This window comes from Camelus ferus, chromosome 16 (assembly GCF_009834535.1).
Source record: "Camelus ferus isolate YT-003-E chromosome 16, BCGSAC_Cfer_1.0, whole genome shotgun sequence".
NCBI classification, from domain to species: domain Eukaryota; kingdom Metazoa; phylum Chordata; class Mammalia; order Artiodactyla; family Camelidae; genus Camelus; species Camelus ferus.
The window spans coordinates 5,443,808-5,457,642 of NC_045711.1; the positions used below are offsets into that span (position 1 = coordinate 5,443,808).

At 34.9% G+C, this 13,835-nt stretch overlaps 1 protein-coding gene and 1 non-coding gene across 3 annotated transcripts in view; one reads left to right on the forward strand and one right to left on the reverse strand.

The window, feature by feature from the left end:
- TRIM37 (tripartite motif containing 37) overlaps window positions 1-13,835 on the forward strand; it is a 101,461-nt gene that overhangs the window by 61,650 nt on the left and 25,976 nt on the right. The window contains exon 19 of one of the 2 annotated variants that reach the window (XM_006181425.3): window positions 4,646-4,954. In XM_006181425.3, coding sequence (XP_006181487.1) covers window positions 4,646-4,954 — 309 coding nt within the window. The remainder of the gene's footprint in view (window positions 1-4,645; window positions 4,955-13,835) is intronic. The other variant, XM_032498392.1, reaches the window with a different exon arrangement.
- On the reverse strand, window positions 11,261-11,367 carry LOC116656936. The gene has a single exon (XR_004311940.1). It is a non-coding gene; the product is annotated as a U6 spliceosomal RNA (small nuclear RNA).

Below are 13,835 nucleotides of genomic sequence, written 5' to 3' on the forward strand. Positions count from 1 at the left end.
TGAAAAACTTATAGTTTAGATATGCAATAATATTTTATAGACAGCTAAAATCATATTTTTGAAAATGCTTAATGTTATTGGAAAAATGCAGTCTACAGAAACAGGATAAGATCTAGGTTCTCTAAAAATAAGTTTAATTTTCTATTAAAATTAATAATATAAATAAGATGACTTGAGTTTCAAATCCAGGTGATTAAAATGCTGATGACAAGGAGGATGAGGGGAATAGTAAAGAGGAAGAGGCTTGAATTTAAACATCTTGAGTTTGACATTCCAATGGGATATCAGAGTAGAGATGCCCAGTAGACAACTAAAAATTAAGAACTGGAATACAGGCAGTTATTTACCTAGAGGTCATACTGAATAATTAAAACTAAGGGAGTAGGATTGCAAAAAAGTGAGTTTCAAGAAATTTTTTAAAAGAAAAGGGCTAGGGACATAATCATGGTGAACATCTTTTTATTAAGTGTGTAGAAGATGAGTCAGATGAAGAGCCTTTGGAAAGGCGAGAAACCAAGAGAACAAGAGTCATGGAAGCCAAATGAAAATAACCTTTCTATGAGAGGGAATTTAAAAGCTGATGTTGCAGAAAGATCCAGCTCTTTTTTTTTAATGCTTGCTTGGATTTTTTTTTTTAATTGAGTTATAGACTTGCTTGGATTTTGATGTTCCTTTTTGGTTCTTTGTGTATTCTTTCCCTCTCAATCTGTTTACTTTTATTTCCTTTTCTTATCTACTGCCTTGGCCAGGGCTTCCTGTCCAGTTTGAAAAAGGGTGGTGAAAGGGTATTCCCTCATCTTGGTGGGAAAGCTTTGAATTTCTTACCATTAAGTATGATATTAGCTGTAGGTTTTCTGTAGCTATTTTTTATCATGTTGCGGAAGTTCTCTTCTATTCCAGGGTTTTAGCATGAATGGTTGTTGGATTTTGTCAAATGGATTTTTGCATCGATTGATATGATGTAATAGATTGCATTAGTTGATTTTTGAATATTGAACCAGGCTTGCATACCTGGAATAAATCCCAGTTGGTTGTGGTATATGATTTTTTTAAAATATATTGTTGAATTCAGTTTGCTAATATTTTGTTAAGGGTTTTTGCATCTGTCTTCATGAGAGTTATTAGTCTAATTTTCTTCTAGTGTCTTTGGTTTTAATACTAGAGTAATGCTGACCTCATAGATTGAGTAAGGAAATCTTCCCTCTGCTTCTGTCATTAGAGATTGTAGGGAATTTCTTTAATTCTTCCTGAAATGTTTGGTAAAGTTCACCAGTAAACCCGTTTGGGCCAGATTCTTTGCTTTGGAAAGTTATTAGTTACTGATCCAGTTTCTTTGATAGATGAATGGATAGATACAGGCCTATTCATATTTCTTCTGTGAGTTTTGGCAGATTGCCTTTCAAGGAATTGGTTCATTGCATCTAGGTTATCAGATTTGTTGGCATTCCTTTTATTATTATGTTTTTATTGTTTCTTTTGACATACATTGAGTGAACATCTATCACGTATCAGACTCACTGCAGGTTCCTGTTCTTAACCACTGTGCTGTAAAAGGAGCATTGTAAGAGGCATCAGGGTATGAGCAACAGGTAATATAGCTGAACCAGATTTTAAGGGATGTGCAGTGGTAATTAGAACTAGAAAGTCAAGTTGGATCCATTCTGTGGAAGGCCTTGCATCCTTGCTGAGGGAATTTATTCATAGTGGACAGTGGGGAGCCATTGTTTCAGTTTAGTAGTTTGATTCAAACTGTTTTAGAAAGCTTTTAGTACTGGGAAAACTATCAGAAATGGAAATGTAGTTTGGGTACGTTTGTAGAAGTTTATTTCAGTGTAGTTTCTAGTACTAGAGGGAGAATTCATACATTTTTGTGTATTTTCTCAATCATATGCTTAAAAATACTGGACCTTAAAAATAAGGTCTTCAGACTCTTGACATTATAAAGTTCTACTTAACCTTTGGGGAACCGTTTAACCTAGGCAGTGTATAATTAAGATTTTACTTACAGCATGACAGTTATGCTTATGAAGATAGAGGTTTTAGGACTTGGCAGCTAATTGTAATGTGGACTCTGAATAGGCTTAGGTGACCAGGAGGAGGGTGGCAGCATTGACAGACACTGCGGTCTGGAGGAAGAGCTGTAGAGAACTGTCATTCTTGAAGGACTTAATTGAGTATTATGAAAGAAGTGTTACCGATGAGACTTTAATTTCTATTCACCTTTAACTTGGCAAATTCAGGAAGACTTCACATCATCAAGTGTGGTCAGTATCCTTAAGTTGTCAGATTCCCCTGGTAAAAGATCCCATAGCACCTCACTCTTTCCTGTGTTGGCTCTTAGCACACGGTACTGAAATAGAGTTGCATTTTTCTCAGCTGGACTGTGACCTTTGTGAGGGCCAAGACAAGTGTTTGTCTCGTTCACTGTTGTAACCCCTGCCTAGCATGGTGCATAGCATTTGAAATAGGCTCATTGATTGTTAATTGACTGATTATCAGATGATGGAGGTTTGTTTAAGTCTTTTTTGTACTTTCCCATTTGGGCTTTTTATTTTTTAAAAATTCTTGTCAGTTTCTAGTAATAATAAACTGAACCATGTGGATTGGTACAGATTTTTGTATGTAAGTCCAGGTAGATGTGGAGTGGGAGGTGGGAGCCAGAAAGATTTATTTAGCTTCTTGGGCTGGAATACAAAAATCACTAGGATGTAATCTCCACCTTCAAGTTGTTCACATTCTGCATGTTTGTCTTCCATGTGGTAAGTGCTGCAATAGCAGTAGACTCCACGTGCTGTATACAAAGTTAGGTAAAAACTGATTCGGAAGGAGGGGAGCAGTTGGTGGTTTAGGTGCCTGAAGAAGGGGACATTTCAGATTATATCTGATGAGTTTTAGAAAACTGCCCTGGTGCGTTGGTTGACAGAGGGTTGGATGGGAACTAAGCTGCAGAGTGCTTTCACAGACATTGACTTTTCTGAGCCTTATTGCAGCCCTGTTACGTGTATATTATTGTCTTCATTTCACAAGTAAATAAATGGACTCAGAAGTTGGCAGACTTAAAGAAAGTTACAGTAACTAAATAGTAGATCTGAGACCAAGTCTTGGGTTTCTAAAATCTCTCCTAATAATTCTGTTGTGAATGCTTTCCACTGCAAGTAGCGAAATGCTGCTAATGGTAGCTTAACTAATGAAGGCACTTTATTTGTGCACATTAAGTCTGGAGGTAAGTGATTCCAGGATCATCAGATACTTAAAGGCAGGACATGGGATGTTCTTCCTGTGATTCTCTTGTTGTTTCTGCCATGGCAATAAGATGACTGTCACAGCTTCAGGCAAGATGTATTCACAGGAATGTGTCACTAGCAGGAAAGAAAAGACTAGATGGAAAAGAGACCTATTCCTGTGACACTGGAGAGCAAGGTTACTAAGATCACTGACTCTGGAGGTAGACTCCTCAGTTTGAAATCAAGCTCCTCTAATTATTGTTACCTAACACAATAAAATCTCCCTATCAGGACAGAAAATCTTTCCCTCCCCCCACCCTGACTTTTGCCTGGAATTCTTGGGTCATATGCCCACCCTAAGCACTCAAATGGGGAATGAGCTTAGACCAGTCTTGACTCACATCCTCTGAAGCTGAACAAAGGGCAGACCTAACTTCCCTGAGCACACGGCTGCCCGCCTGATTACCTGAACACAATCTGGGTTCTTTTGGCATGAGCCTAGACCCTAGAAGTGGAGGAATGGCTGTTGGACACGCTACAGTGTCTACCTTTTCCCTCTTCTATGTCAGAAGATTGTTGCAATGTGTAAACAGGTTCAGCTGTCATTCCTGTTGATAAAGGACTTTTTCTTTGCCTAGTTAGGGTACCTGTTGGTACCCTGTTCGGGGGAGGAGGGGTTTTTTTTAGGTAGAAGACGATTTCTTTTTGCTTTGAGTCACTCATAATAATCTTTCATTTCCAAAATATCTGCCTCTTTTTCCCTTTTGGCAATAGAAAGTGTGTGTTTTCCTTGCTCATTCCTTTCTTTAATATTTGGGGTGGGGTAAGAAATTAAAAACAATTTCAACACTTTCTCTGGGAAGAGAGAGAAAACAATGTTAGTTTAGTGGCTGCAGAGACTCAGTGACAGGGAACTTTTTTTTAATGATAGTCCATAGCATTTAGTAGCTACATCTACATTGGGTAATAGCTCAATAAATCAACTTTTTAAATTTAGTTAGAATAGGTATTTTTGTATACTATTTATAGCATATTTGACTAAGTGTTTAGCTTCTAGGTTTATGTTTTTTTCTGTTCTTTTTTTTAAATTGTGAACATAATAAAAGCTCAGTGTAGAAAATTTGAGAGAAGTGGAGAAGTATAAAAAAAGAAAGCACAGGCAGTAGGGCAGCTTTTAGAATTAAATATATAATTCAGATTTGAGTGATTGTAATGTGACCCAGATTTTAACTTTGTGGGTGTGAATAAACTTAGGATACTTGTGTCTCTTTTTTTTCATTAATGAAATTTAATGCATGCTTTTATCACTTAAAGCACCTTAGGTTATTTACACGTCAAATTTGCTTATATATTCATAGTACAAAATCGGTTTATGAATGTTGAAGTCTATACTAACATGACTTGTCATTTTTTCTCTGAAGCAGCATATCCTCGAAAAGATAAAGACCAAAGGAAGCAACAGGCGATGTGGCGAGTTCCCTCTGATTTAAAGATGCTAAAAAGACTCAAAACTCAAATGGCTGAAGTTCGATGTATGAAAACTGATGTAAAGAATACACTTTCAGAAATAAAAAGCAGCAATGCTGCTTCTGGAGACATGCCAGCAGGCCTTCTTTCTGCTGACCAGGCAGCTCTGGCTGCATGTGGAACCGAAAACTCTGGCAGATTACAGGATTTGGAAATGGAGCTCTTGGCAAAGTCATCAGCTGCCAGTTGTTACATACGAAACTGTAAGTGAAAGAATCTTACTGATTTTATTTCTCCACGTTTCATTTGGGAAGCTAGAAGACAGGTTATTTTCAGAATAATAGTGTTTGAACATCTTTCCCGCAATGAATTAAGACTGCATATACAGCTTTTTCTCCCACCCCAAAACTGACTCTGTATTTTTTGCTATGTATCAGAGCTATTTCTTGATTTCTTATTCTATACTGGGCAACAAACAAGACAAAATCCTTAACCATGGATCTTGCATTCATGTACTCATGTGGTAAGAATCGGACATTAAAACGTACAGCCCAGTAAACATTTCAGTTGGTAAAAAGTACTGTGAGGGAAACAGCAGAGGAGTGGGATGGAAAGCGCAAGTGAGAAGTGTGCTATTTCACTTAGGGTAAGTAGTCTGAGAGCGTCTCTGAGGAGGCAGCATTTGAACTGATATCTGAAGGTTGAGAAGGTAGCAGCCATGCAAAGATCTGGGGGAAGCACTGGTTCGGGGTAAGCAGAATGGAAAATGCGAAGTCTCTAATACAGGATTTGTTCTGTGTGTTTGAAGGCTCAAAGGAAGACCAGTAGAGCTGAACATGGTGAACTAAGTAAGCAGAGGTAAATAATAGGAGAGAAATCAGAGGTGGGCAGTTCCTAGATCAGGTAGGGTCTTAAGAAGACTTCAGGGAGGAGTTTGAGTTTTATCCTGATTTTAGGAGAATTCTTTAGAGAATAAAAATCAGGGAAGTGTTTGCGATCTGATTTACCTTTTACAAAGATTACTTTGCTTTTTGTGTGGAGAGGGGTCTGAAAAAGGTTGAGAGTGGGAGTTGTGAGACCAATAAACAGCCTGTAACAATAGCTTGTGTGATATACGATGACTTATTCTGGACTTGACTACACTGGGTAGGTGGGCTTGCTCATTGTCTAGCAGCCTTTCTTGACTGAGGTCCCATCTTTCTTAATTCTCCCAAGGATGGGTATATGGCTAGTACTATTCTAGATACGTAGGAGAGAAGTTAATCTAGTACATACAGTGGATATTTTAGACCAGGAGGACTCAATTATTTCCCACAACCCTAGTAAGAAAGGTTTTAGGGAAAGAAAAAACTCAGAATGATGTTAAAGTTTTTGGTCTATGCATCTTAGTGACTGGTGGTGTCTTTAATTGAAATGCATATCAAACAAGGAAGAATCAGGTGTGGGGATTGTGGGTCATAGGGGCAGGAAGTCAGGAATTCTTTGTTAAACATGTTAGGGTTTGCAGGGGGAGGGTATAGCTCAAGTAGTAGAGTGCACGCTTGGCATGCGTGAGGTCTTAGGTTCAATCCCCAGTGCCTCCATTAAAGAGTAAATAAACAAACAAACAAACAAACCTAATTACCCCTCCCAAATAAATAAATAAACATGTTAAGGTTTGAGGTATCTTAGTGAAATGTCTCATAGGCAGTTGAACACTACATAAGCCTGAAGCTTATGAGGTTAAAGTTGGATATAAACAGATAGGAGTCACTGGTATCAGATGCTGTTTAAAGAAAGCCAGAGGTTAAATGGAGAAGAGGAATTTTGGCTCTGGGGCACTTAAACATTTAAAAGCCTTGTAACGAAGGGGAGGCTCATGAAGGAAATTGAAAAGAGCAATCATTAAGGTAGGAGAAAAATCAGAAGGACTGATATCTCAAAAATTTTTTTAAAAAGGATCTCAAAAAGAAATAGAGTGGTCATACCATTGAGGTGTCAAAATGAAGGGTGGGTGGCCCTTTTAAGAGCCATTCGCATGGAGAGGGGTATAGCAGAAGTGACTGAGATGAGAAACTGGGCATGATTGCTCAGCTCATTCAAGAAGTTTCATAATAAATTGGGTGGTACCTGGAGGGGGTACGGAGTCAAGAGTTTGTTGTTATCTGTGTGTTGTATTCATTTTCTTAAGCATATATCCTTTTTTTTTTTTTTTGGTGGTAAAATATATGTAACATAAAATTTACAATTTTAACTATTCTTTGTTGTATAATTCAGTGGCATTGAGTACATTCACATTGCTGTACAGTCATCACCACTGTCCATCTCTAGAACTTTTCCATTACCCGAAAGCGAAATTCTATATCCATTGAACAGTAACTTGCCACTCCCCCTTTCCCCTACCCTCTGGTAACCACTGCTCTACATTCTGTTTCTATAAACTTGACTACTGTAGATATCTCATGTAAGTGGAGTCATAAAATATTTGTCTTTTTGTGTCTGACTTATTTCACTTTAACATAATATCTTCAAGTTTCATCCATGTTGTAGCATGTGTCAGAATTTCATTCCTTATGAAGGCTGAGTAATATTCCCTTGTATGTATGTATGAACTACATTATGTTTTTCCATTTATCTGTTGATGGATATCTAGGTTGTTTCTACTTTTTGGCTGTTGTGTGTGTGTTAATAATGTGGCTGTGAACATGGATGTGCAAATATCTGCTTGAGTCTGTGCTTTCCATTTTTGGGGGTATATTCCTAGAATGGGATTGCTGGCTCATATTTTAATTCTGTGTTTAATTAAAAAAATTTTTTTTAATCATGGTAAATTTTACCACATTTTGTTAAACAAAACTTACTATCTCACTCTTTAATCGTACTTGTTTTATAATACCAGTGCTCCAACCCCTGAGCTATGGAGCCAGCTGCTAAGTGTACTTGTTTATTAATGGCACTAAGTACAAGCACATTGTTGTGCTGCCAGCACCACCATCCATCCACAGAACTTTTTTTATGTTGCAAAACTGAACTTTATACCTGTTAAACAATAACTTTCCCTTCTCCCCTTATCCTCTGGCAGCCACCATTTTGCTTTTTGTCTCTGATTTTGATTACTCTAGGTACCTCATATAAGTGGAAAAATACAGTATTTGCCCTTTTGTGGTTGGCTTGCTTCATTTAGCATAATGTCCTCAAGGTTCATCCATATTGTAGCATGTGTCAGAATTATTTTCCCTTTCATGGCTGCATAATATTCCTGTGTGTGTGTGTGTGTGTGTGTGTGTGTGTGTGTGTGTGTGTGTACACGTACGTACCCATTTGTTTACCCATTCATTTTTTTCTTTTGTTTTTGGATTTGTTATTCTTTTTTTTTTTTAATTTTATTTTTTATTGAAGTGTAGTTTATTTACAATGTTAGTTTCAGGTGAACAGCAAAGCAATTCAGTTATACATATACATGCATATATATATATACACACATATAGTTTCAGTTCTTTTCAATTACAGCTTATTATAAGAAATTGAATATAGTTCCCTGTGCTATACAATAGGTGCTTGTTTTATCTGTTTTATCTATAGTAGTGTGTATCTGTTAATCCCAAACTCCTGATTTATCCCTTGAGTTGGCACCTACTTTTTGGCCGTTGCAAATAATGCAGCTATGAACATGGTTGTTTGTTTCTTTGAGACCCTGCTTTTAGTTTTCTTGGACATATAATATATAACCAGAAGTGGAATTACTGGATCATATGGTAATTCAATTTTTAATTTTTTGAGGAACACCGCCATATTGTTTTCAACATAGAGGTTGTACCATTTTACATTCTCACCAACAGTGCACAAGTGTTCCAATTTCTCCACATCTTCCCCAACACTTATTCTTTTCTTTTTTTTTTTTTTAAATAATATCCGTACTAATGGATGTAAATCATTGTGGTTTTGATTTCCATTTCCTTCATGATTAGTGATGTTGAGAGAGCATCTTTTCGTGTATTCATCAGTCATCTTTATATATCTTTTTTGGAGCAGTGTCTGTTCAAGTCCTTTGCCCATATTTGAATTGGATTGGTTTTCTGTTTTTTGAGTTTTAAGAATTCCCTGTATATTCTTGATGTTAATCCCTTATCAGATACGTGTTTGCAAATACCTTCTCCTATTCTGTGGATTGTCTTTTCATTCGGTTGATAGATTCGTTTGATGCTAAACATTTTAAATTTTGATGTACAATTTATCTATTTTTTTCTTTTGTTGCCTGTGTTTTTGGTGTCACATGCCAAGAAAGCATTGCTAAACCCAACATTGTGAAGATTTTCCCCAGTGTTTTCTTCTTTTGAGTTTTATAGTTTTAGCTCTTTATAGATGTCTTGGATCCATTTTCAGTTCATTGTTGTATATGGTGTTAGATAAAGGTCCAGCTTTATTTTTGTGTGTGTGGGTGTGCTGTTTTCCCAGGATCATTTGTTGAAAAAACTTTCCTTTCCTCTTGAATGGTCTTGATACCATTGCTGAAAATCATTTGGCCATGTGTGCAAGGATTTATTTCTGGACTTTCCATGCATGTGTTTGTTAAAATTGGATATATTAATGCTTGGTACTAATCTAGTGAAGATGAATAAGAGAAGGGATAATTGCCAAATACATATAATTCTCTTAAAGATGACAGTTTAATAGAAAAATGAATAAAGGTTATGATTAGGCCATTAACATAAGAAATACAAATGGACAGTAAATGTATGAAAAGATACTCAACCGTATCTAGTTGTCAGGGAAACGACAATTTAAAACCAAAAGAAATAATGCTTTTTGTTGGATTTTTGTGCAGAGCTTTTGTTACTTGTTTCTGCAAATACCTCCCCACCATTGTCACTTGTTTGTTTTTGTTTTTTTTCTGCCAAACATGAAGTTTTAAATTTTTTATTTTTGAAATCTATTAATAATATTCATGGTTTGCGAGTTTGATGTTTTTATTTGGAAGGCCTTTTCAACTATAGTTTATAAAAAAAACACTTATTTTCTTCTGGCTTTGTTTTTAAGTTTTTTACATTTAGGTCATTATTCCGTGTATAATTTATTTTCTTTGATGGTGTGTGAAGTGAGTTCAGTGATTTGTTTTCTCCTGTAAATGAAACATGGTTTTTGAAGAATCTACTCTGTCCAACAGTATGAAATTTATCCTTTATATTATAGACCAAAGTCCTATATTTTCATGGTTGTTTTTAAATTCATATGGGTTGAAGCAGTTAAAATTGCCAATATGCAACTTTTTTTTTACATACAAAAACAGCAATTTGATACTGTTCAACTAAATATTTGTTGTGTTGTCTACCAGACCTACACTTTTTTTTCAAACTATTATAGTTTTATAGTCTGTTATATTGTATTATGTTTGCCTTCATTTTATTTTTGTTTTCAGAGTGTCTTTGATGGTTCTTACACATTTACTCTTCTAGAAAAAACATTTTAACTGGAATTGTGTTACATTTAATGCATTAATTGACTTTTAATTTGGGGAACTGACATCTTCTCAGCACTAAGGCATTCACATCTAGGAGTATGGTAGTTCCGTTTATCAGGTCATCTGTTACATACGTATACTTCTTCAGAGCTTTAGTTTTCTTCATATAAATTCTGTATATGTTTTGTTATATTCATTTCTAGATATATTATAACTTAGGCTGCTATTGTGAATGGAATCTCTTCCTCCCCTCTGGAATGTTTTCTAATTATTTGTTATGGACATATAGGAAGACTATTGGTTTTATATGTTTATCTTATATTCAGCCCACTTAGTGAAAATTTTTAATTCTGAGTTTTTCAGTCAATTGTATGGAATTGTCTAAGTAGACAGTCATATCATCAGCAATAATCATAGTTTGTCCACACCTTTCCTGCTTATTTACTTTTGATATTGTGTTGTCGAGGCTGGGACCTCAGAACAATTTAACTAATAGCAATAATAGAATTTTTATAGTATTTCCAACCCTATTTAAGAATTCCTTTAGTTTTTTTTACCTGATTAAGTTCAAATTTTGCTGTTTGTTTCGATGCATAATTTTCATCAAGTTGAAAGATAAATCCTTCCATTCTTAACAAGAGTGGCAGTAATGATTATCATTTACTAAGTGTTTATTTTTTGCCAGGTATCTTAACTATTCTAAGTCAAATGTTTTAACTCACTGAATCCCAACAACAACTCTATGAAGAAAGTTATTTTTATCCCCAATTCACAGATAAAGAAACTGAGGCATGGGAGCAATCAAAGGTCCTCAGAGTTTGATGGTGGTAATCGCAGAGCCAGGAACTGGAACTTTAGAGCCTATGTTCTCCCATTACACCAAACTACCTCTTTTCCTAGTTACTAAGGGTTTTTTTTAAATCAAGAAGTTGTATAGAATTACATCAAATGCGTTTTTGTCATCCGTCAAAATAATCATGTTATTTTGCCCTATTACTTTGTGAACAAAGAGAATTACATTATATATCTAACATTGACCATTCTTGAAATTCTAGAATGAATCTTTCTACTTGGTTATGGTTTGTGATTTTTAATTAATTAATTATTTTAATTGAAGTATAGCCAGTTTACAAAAAATACGAAATGCTTCACAAATTTGCATGTCATCCTTGCACAGGGGCCATGCTAATCTTCTGTGTATCGTTCTAATTTTAGTATGTGTGCTGCCAAAGTGAGCACTGTAATTTTTTAATATACAGTTGACCCTGAAACAACATGGGTTTGACCTGTGTGAGTCCTCTTACCTGCAGATTTTTTTTTTTTTTCCAATAAATCCTCAGTTGGTTTAATCAGTGGGAGCTGAACTGGGGATAAGAGGGCTGAATATAAAGTTATACCCAGTTTTTTGACTCTGGAGAGTTGGCACCCCTAGTCCCTGTATTGTTCAAAGGTTAACTGTACTGCTATGCTCAGTTTGCTAATACTTTACTTAGGATTCTTGACTATGTAGTCATGAGTAATATCGAGCTATATAGTTTCATTACACTATCCTTAACCCATTTGAGTTCCTATTTTACGCCAGCCTCATAGAGTAAATTCAGGAGCTTTTGCCCTTTTCTATGCTGTTAAAATTTAACATGTTATCTGCTCGTTAAAAGTTTAATGAACCTCACTGAAAAAACTAGGAGTTCTTTCAGGAATAGAACTTTTAACAGCCTTTTTCATTTTTAAGTGTGTATTGGTCTCATATTTCTGCCAATTCTTAAATCAATTTTTGTAATTAATTTTCTTACAAAATTACTCATTTTATTAGATTAATGCATTGGTATAAGGTCCCTTATTCTGTTCCCTTAAAGTTTAAAAACTTCCTCTGAATATTGGGTGTTAACTTGTTCAGTTATGTCATTGCTTATTTGTATTCTTTTATTTTTTCCCTTGATTTGAATTGCTAGAGGCTTATTCATTTTATTCATCTCTTCAAAGACCTAATACTTAGATTTATTACGTCTACTGCTTTCTGTCTATTATTATGTTAGTTTTTGCCTTTGTTTCTGTTAATGCATCTTGTATTCATTTTTTTCCTTAACCAATATTTTATGTATACTTTGCAGTGGAAAAATTGATCATAATTTTTTCTTAGAGCATCCTTTCTTCCCTTTTTTTTTTTTTCAAATATACAATTCAGCAGTTGTGTGACAATTATCATTATCTAAGTCTAGGACATGTTCAACACTTCTCTCCCATAAACTCCATACTCATAAGCCGTTGCTCCCCATCTTCCCCTCCCCTAGCAACCACTAATCTATTTTGTCTGTATGGATTTGTTTCTTCTGGACTTGTCATATAAATGGAATCACACAATATGAATGCCTTTTATATCTGGTTTCTCTAACTTAGCATAATGTTTTCATCTATGTAGTAGCATGTATTTCAATTCTTTTTTATGGCTGAATGATACTTCATGGTATGTCTGTACCACTTTTTGTTTGATCTACTCATCAGTTGATGGGGACTTGGGGGTTTGTTTTGTTTTTCTGTGTTTTTTTTACTTTTGGGTAATTATGAATAGTGAAGCTGTTTGAACATTCATATACAATTTTTTGTGCATTTTTTTTTTATCCTAAGTATATGCTTAACAGTGAAATTGCCAGGTTATATGGGAACTACGTTTTACTTTTTGAGGCAGTGCCATACTGTTTCCAAAGTAACTGCACCGTTTTACATTCTCCAGCAGAGTATAGGGGTTCCAGTTTCTCCGTATCCTTATCAACACTTGTTATTTTCCATGGTTTTTGTTTTTGTTTTTGTTTTCTTTGCTCATTGAATTGTCTTGGCCTCCTTGTCAAAAACTAATTGACCATAAATGTAAGGATTTATTTCTGGAGTCTAAATTCTGTTTCATTAATCTGTATTTCTATCTTATACCAGTACCACAATCTTCATTACTATAGTTTTATAGCAAATTGTGAAATGAGAAGTGTGAGTCTTCCATTCAAGATTGTTTTGGGGTATTCTGGATCTTAGACATTTTTCTATGAATTTTAGGGTCAGCTTGTCAATTTCTGCAAAAAAAAAAAAAGGTGATTGAAATTTTTATAGAGGTTGTGTTGAATCTGTCTTATAGATCAAGTTTGGGAGTATTACTGTGTTAACAATATTAAGTCTTCCAGCCAATGAACATGAAGTATTTTTCCTATCTTCTTTATACTCCTTTCAGTAATGTATGATAGTTTTCAATGTACAAGCCTTACATTTCTTTGTTAAATATTTCTGTAAGTATTTTATTCTGTTTGATGCTACTGTAAATGGAACTGTTTTCTTAATTTCATTCTGGGATTATTCTTTGCTGATGTATAAAAAGACAATTATTGCTCTTATATCATCCTACCTTACTGACTCTGTTTATTATCTTTTAGTGCATCTCTTCTACTTTCTTTTAATTTCTTTTTATTATTTTTCTAAGTTCTTGAGTCTGCATGTTGGGCCATTTAGTTTCTTTTTTTTTTTAATTAATTTGTTGTAAGGCTGTACATTTTCTTCTAATTACTGTTTTAGCTACAGACATCTTGAAGTATTATAATTGTGGTTCATTTCTTTCAGCACTGATTTACTTTTTCATCCAGTAGTATTTTACAGTTTCCAAGTGCTTTGAGTTTTTTTGTTGTTGTTAATATTTAATTTAATTGCATTGAGATTGGAGTTCATGT